General features: G+C 63.8%; 1 protein-coding gene across 1 annotated transcript; it reads left to right on the top strand.

The window, feature by feature from the left end:
• The first annotated feature begins 3,573 nt into the window (after nt 1-3,573).
• CRYAA (crystallin alpha A) lies at nt 3,574-5,931 on the top strand. The gene is made up of 3 exons (XM_004602498.2): nt 3,574-3,717; nt 5,518-5,640; nt 5,734-5,931. The coding sequence occupies exons 1-3, from the start codon at nt 3,574-3,576 to the stop codon at nt 5,929-5,931; spliced, it is 465 nt and encodes a 154-aa protein (XP_004602555.2).
• Nucleotides 5,932-6,478: the final 547 nt, after the last annotated feature.

The raw sequence follows: 6,478 nt of genomic DNA, 5'->3' as shown, positions 1-6,478 counted from the left end.
GGAGCCCGCGCCGCCCGCGCCGCCCAATCGGAGCCCGCGCCGCCCGCGGGGGCGGGGCCCGCCGCCTAGGCCCCGCCCCCGGCCCGCGCGCGCCCGCCCGCCGGCGCCCCCTGCCGGCGCCCGCCCGCTAGCGCCGCCGCTTGGCCCGGAAGCCGCGCGCGCACCCCCGGCGGGCCCGCCCGTGCCCGGTGCCCGCTGCCCGCTGCCCGCGACCCCGCCGCGCGGCCACGGGCACGGCTGACCCCCCGACACGCACCGCGCGGACTGCCCGCGCTGTCCCGTCTCTCCCAGCACGTGGCCGGGCCGTGCTGTGTCCCCCCGCAGCACGTGGACGGGGGCAGGTGGCTCTGTGCCCGTGGTCAGCGTGTCCCTCCCCCGCCGGCTTGGCGGGGCGGGGCAGCACTGGGGTCTGCGGCGGCCAGGCCTGGGCCCGCGCGCGCTTGCCGGGCCGTGTGCGGGCCCTCCCGGGACGCGGGGCCAGTGGTGGTGCCCGCACCGAGCGACCGCCCGTCCCGGCGGCTGTGCCCCCCGCCCCCGGGGGCTCCAGGCCCAGCCGCCCCTTCTCTGCCCCCAGGGCGGGGTGCCCCGTGCTCTGGCCCGGGGTGGGCCGCGGGGGAATCTGCAGACACAGCAGGCGCCCGGCAGCCCGGCCAGACGCTGAGGCAGGCGCTGGGGCCTCAGAAACAGCAGCAGGACGCGGTGACCCGGCCACCACGGGTCCAGGGCCGCACTGCGGGAGGGCAGGGGAAGGGCCAGGGGGCAGAGCCATGTGCACCCCGCACACACACACACACACACACACATACCACACGCAGACACACAGATACATACACACAGACACAGACACACCACACACAAACACACGGACACACACACCACACACAGATACATAGACACAGACACATCACACAAACACACGGACACAGACACCACACAAGGACACACCACACACAGACACACATGGACACACACACCACACAGACACACACCACATACAAAGAGACCCATACACCACACAGACACACATACCACACACAGACACAGACACACGCACCAGACACACACACAGACACACCACATGCAGACACAGAGACACACACACAGACACACCACACGCAGATACAGACACACCACATACAAAGACACACCACACACAGACACGCACCAGACACACAGACCCACACAAAGACTCACACAGATGCACACAGACATACACTACACCCCAGATACACACGAGGCACACACAGGCAGACAGACACACGACACACACAAGCACACACGAGACACAGACGCACATGAGAGACACATGAGAGACCCGATGTAGGCAGGCAGGCAGGCAGGGAAGGCCCGTCCCCAGGCGGTGGCAGTGAATTTCCTGGGAAGTCATAGCTCTGTAGCTCTGTGGCACTCTCGTCCCGTTGCTCATCGATTTGCTCGAGTGGGCACCAGTCACGTCTCCGTTGTGAGACTTGTCACTGTTTCTGGCATGTCGAATACGCCACAGGGAGCTTGCCAGGCACTGCCGTGCAGGCAGGATACTCTCAGCTTGCTGGGCTCTCCGAGAGGGGCGAAGGAATCAAACCCGGGTCGGCTGTGTGCAAGGCAAACACCCTACCTGCAATAGCTCTGAAGTTGTGGAAACCAACCTTGCAGAACACAGGAACTAGGGCCCGGGAGACCCTCCGCTGGCGCCAGCAAAGGCCCAGAGAAGCGGGGGCTGGAGCAATAGCACAGCAGGGAGGGCGTTTGCCTTGCACGAGGCCGACCGGGTTTCGATTTCCAGCATCCCATATGGTCCCCTGAGCACCGCCAGGAGTGACTCCTGAGTGCAAAGCCAGGAGTAACCCCTGTGCATTGCCAGGTGTGACCCAAAAAGAAAAAAAAAATTTCAAAGGCCCAGAGAAGCTCCCGCAGGAATGAAAGGCCGGGAGAGGAATTTCAAAGAAGACCAGCCCCCTCCCAGGCCCCGCAACCTCCTTAGCTGCGGACTCCGACCTAAGTCGAAGCCCCAGGAGAGACCTTGTAAAGGCGACCTTGAACAAAGGAAGGGCGCTTATGCTGCCTGTGCCCACGTGGCCGAGCACATGCATGGCCCACATCTCCCCCTGGGACTTCCATGCTCTCCTGCCCAGTGCTGGGTGTGTGTAGGGCTCTCTCTCGAGCACGCAACTCTCCACTCTCTCCCACTTTCTCTCCCTCCTTCCCTTCAAAACCTCCAGACAAAAACCGTAATTTCACTGCTTGTCTACTCCTGAAATTCCTTTCTGCAAGTGAGACCAGAACCCAGGACCCCTGGGTCCCGGATGGCAGAGGCAGTTGGGGAGAAAGTGACCGTCTCTCTCCTCCCCGTGGGGCCCACCGTCATCAGACCCACACACAGACAAGATGCATACAGGTATACAAGTACCTACAGACACGGGATAAACACGGACCCACATACAGACACACTCAAGATACACACAGACCCCCCCGACACACAGACACACGCACAGACAGACATAGACACACAGACACACGCACAGATGCACGCAGAGACAGACATAGACACACAGACACACACAGATGCACGCAGAGACAGACATAGACACACAGACACACGCACAGATGCACGCAGAGACAGACATAGACACACTCTGGGTTCTGTGGTTCCCTGCACGGCTGCTCCCTTCCTGTGGACCCCGTCCAGCCCCTGCTGTGCACCCCTCGTGGCTGCCCGCCTGCCCCCATGTGGGCCTAGGGTCCCTCTCCTCTGCTCACGCAGGGCAGCGCCGGCCTCGGAGAACCGTGCGACACCGGGGGCTGCACCCACCTCGCCCCCCAGTGCCCAGCTGTGGGGGTTCTGCATGGCGCTGGCCTGAGCTGTGGGCAGCCCCGGGACCCCCAAACCGTTCATGGCTCTGGTCAAAGGGTCGCTCCCTAGGGGAGGGGGGCAGGCCTCAGTCTGGTGGTCTGGAGAACCCCACTAGGCACTCAGCGGCAGGCGACCGTCCCCAGCACCCCTGTTGTCACCTGCACACCAGGCACGACCCGAACGTCGCCTGTCGGGACTCCAAAGCAGCCTTGGGTTTCGGGCCCAACGCCCCACCCACAGTCAGTGTGCTCCCAGGGACGAGGGGGGAGGGAAGGAAGGAGAGAGATGCCAAGAGACATCTTCCTCAATGGGCTTCTTTAGTCATTTGGGGGGTTTGGTTTTGTATGGGGTCACGCCCGCCAGCGTCAGGGCTGGCTCCTGTCTCTGCTCTCGGGTCCTCGCGGGGGGCATGGGGACCATACTGGGTGGATTTAGCGTGGTTCGGCAGATGAGAGAGAAGTGTCTGACCCTCAGGACGCTGCTCCGGCCGCTCAGCCGGCCTCTGCTTGCCAGTGTCCGGGTGGGTTTTTCTTGGTTCGCCCCCTTCTGCCCCAGGGGAGCAGCGGTGGGGGCGGGGGGCTCCGTGCCAGGGGCTTCCTCACGTGTCTGCCCGCACACAAAGCCCCGCGCGGCCCCGGGCTGACCCCGGCGGGGAATGCGGCCCCTGCTGACCAAGCAGCTCGCAGGGCCTACATAGGGGCCGGGCCCACGCGCTCTGTGGCATGGACGTGGTCATCCAGCACCCCGGGCTGCGGCGCGTGTGGGGCCCGGTGCCCCCTGGCCAGCTGCTGGAGCTGCTGGGGCCTCGGGACGAGCCCCTCCCCTGGGCCCTGCTCCGCCTGGCGCTGCTCTCCGGCATGTCCGAGGTGAGCCCCCAGCCCTGCCCTCAGCCCGTCCTCGCCCCTGCGCATCCCCTCAGGGCCACCCATGCCTCTGGGGTCGTGGGCCGCCCCATGGTCCGGCCAGTGACTATTGTGTAGGACCCCCTGAACGACACCCCTGCAGCAGCGGCTGGGGCAGCTCCAGGAAGCAGAGGGGCCCCAGGCTGTCCGCTCCGGCGAGGGCGCTTCTAACCAACCCTCCCTCCTAACCAGCTCACTAACCCGCCTCTAACCAGCCCTCCCTCCTAACCGGCCCACTAACCTGCGCTTTCCCCTGGAGATCTCTCCGGCCCGCGGAGAGACAGCAGTGGAAAGCGCTCCTAATTGGGTGGGTTCTGTGAGCGGTTCCGACCTGAAATAAAACTAGTGAGGATAATAAATAGGGGGCCCAAGACGACACATGCCGATCAAGGGCAACTTTATTAACTGCCACGCTGGTTTTATACTTTTCTTAGCAGGGGGTTGGTACATAAGTTGTCAATCATCAGGGAAGTATCTTCTCAGACCAAATAAGGAAAGGTTCGGGGTGTATTAGGTGGGCTTACAACATTCTTCAAGAGTAGATTGAGAAATAGTGGGGAGAGGAAGGCAAGGGTTTATCTGGCTGGAGCATCTGGCAGGAGGAAGGCACAAGGTAGAGGAAGGTATTCTACTTAGGGGCTTAATGGCATCTCTTAGTTAACTGCCCTGGGCTACTTTTACCTCTTGAGTTTGGCTATTTCCTTTGTCACAAGGGCACCTGTGCCTCAGGTCAAGCAAAGCTGGTAATGGAATTTTCCGGTTTGTCCAGGGTAAAGGTTTCGGGGTCCTCTTTCGTTCAGGGTCCTGAGCAGTCCCCAACACTAACCCCCTCTAACCAGCCCTCCCTCCTAACCGGCCCACTAACCCCCTCTAACCAGCCCTCCCTTCTAACCGGCCCACTAACCCGCCTCTAACCAATCCTCCCTCCTAACTTGCCCACTAACCGCTTCTAACCAACCCTCCCTCCTAACCAGCTCACTAACCCCCTCTAACCAGCCCACCTTACCTAACCGGCCCGCTAACCCGCCTCTAACCAACCCTCCCTCCTAACCGGCCCGCTAACCCCCTCTAACCAAACCTCCCCCCTAACCGACCCGCTAACCCTCTCTAACCAACCCTCCCCCCTAACCGGCCCACTAACCCCCTCTAACCAGCCCTCCCTTCTAACCAGCCCACTAACCCCCTCTAACCAGCCCACCTTCCCTAATTGGCCCACTAACCTGCCTCTAACCAGCCCACCTTCCCTAACCAGCCCACTAACCCGCCTCTAACCAACCCTCCCCCCTAACCAGCCCACTAACCACCTCTAACCAGCCCTCCCTTCTAACCGGCCCACTAACCGCCTCTAACCAGCCCTCCTTTCTAACCGGCCCACTAACCCCCTCTAACCAACCCTCCCTCCTAACCAGCCCACTAACCCCCTCTAACCAGCCCATCCCCCTAACCAGCCCACTAACTGCCTCTAACCAGTCCACCTTCCCTAACCAACCCACTAACCCACCTCTAACCAGCCCACCTTCCCTAACTGACCCACTAACCCCCTCTAACATGCCCACCTTCCCTAACCAACCCACTAACCTGCCTCTAACCAGCCCACCTTCCCTAACTGATCCAGTAACCCACCTCTAACCAACCCAACCTCCTTAACCAACCCATCAACCCTTAACTAACCCGCTCAACCCCCCACCCGCCCCTAACTAGCCTGTGTGACCAGCTCCCGACCAGCCGTTCGCCGGCCGCCCTGACGCCGGCCCCTGGTTGCAGGTGCGGAGCGAGCCGGGCCGGTTCTCCATGTCCCTGGACGTGCGGCACTTCCTCCCCGAGGAGCTGGCCGTGCGGGTGTGGGGAGGCTTCCTGGAGATCCAGGGGCGCCACGGAGAGAGGCAGGTGAGGAGAGCGGCAGGCTAGGGTGGGCCGAGGCGGGGACTCCTGCTGCAAACGGGGGCCTCGCCCCTAACCTGGCCCACTCCCCACGCGCAGGACGCCCACGGCTGCATTTCCAGAGAGTTCCGCCGCCGCTACCAGCTGCCCCCGGATGTGGACCAGACAGCCCTGACCTGCTCCCTGGCCCCCGACGGGACGCTGACCTGCTCAGGGCCCAAGGTGCCCAGTGAGGCCGCGGGCACCGTCCTGGGGCCGGCCCCTGCGTGGCAGGAGACGCCCAGCCCCACGCCCTGAGCCTGACTGGCCCCAGCCCGGCGCCCTCCTCTGCGGACCCTGGAGAGTGGGTCTCGCCCGTCTGCTCCGCCCTTGGGTGCTCCTCTGCTTCCCCCGGGCCTGGTCCTGCTGGGCTCCAGGCCCCTGCCGGCCCCCTTCCTCCCAGGGCTCTCTGCCTGGGTGCTAATAAAGAGCCAGACCCACCAACGCCCCTCTTCGTGGTCTCGGGGGCGGCCTTGGGGTGGCAGGGGCTGGGCCCGCTGCTCCCATCGTCTTCTTGTGCCCCCCACCCCTGTGCTTTCCCTCAGGGAGCTGGGGGCCGGGAGTCCTGGTGTCTGGTACTCGAGTCGGGCCCCTGGCCTTGCTCGCCCCTTCCCGGGGCAGGCTGGGTGCACTCAGCCCGGACCACACCCGGAGACAGGGAGGGGAGTGGCCCCTGTGGGGCAGTGTGGAGTGCCCCTGCCTGTCCCCCCTGTAGCCCCGCGTCCCTCCACAGAGAGTCCCGTGCCCCACAGGACCCTGGTCATTCGCCCCACAGAAAGGGGGGCCCTGCCAGCTCCTCCCGGGG

Source organism: Sorex araneus, chromosome 2 (genome assembly GCF_027595985.1).
Source record: "Sorex araneus isolate mSorAra2 chromosome 2, mSorAra2.pri, whole genome shotgun sequence".
In the NCBI taxonomy this organism is placed as follows: domain Eukaryota; kingdom Metazoa; phylum Chordata; class Mammalia; order Eulipotyphla; family Soricidae; genus Sorex; species Sorex araneus.
This window is presented reverse-complemented; position numbering and strand designations above follow the sequence as displayed.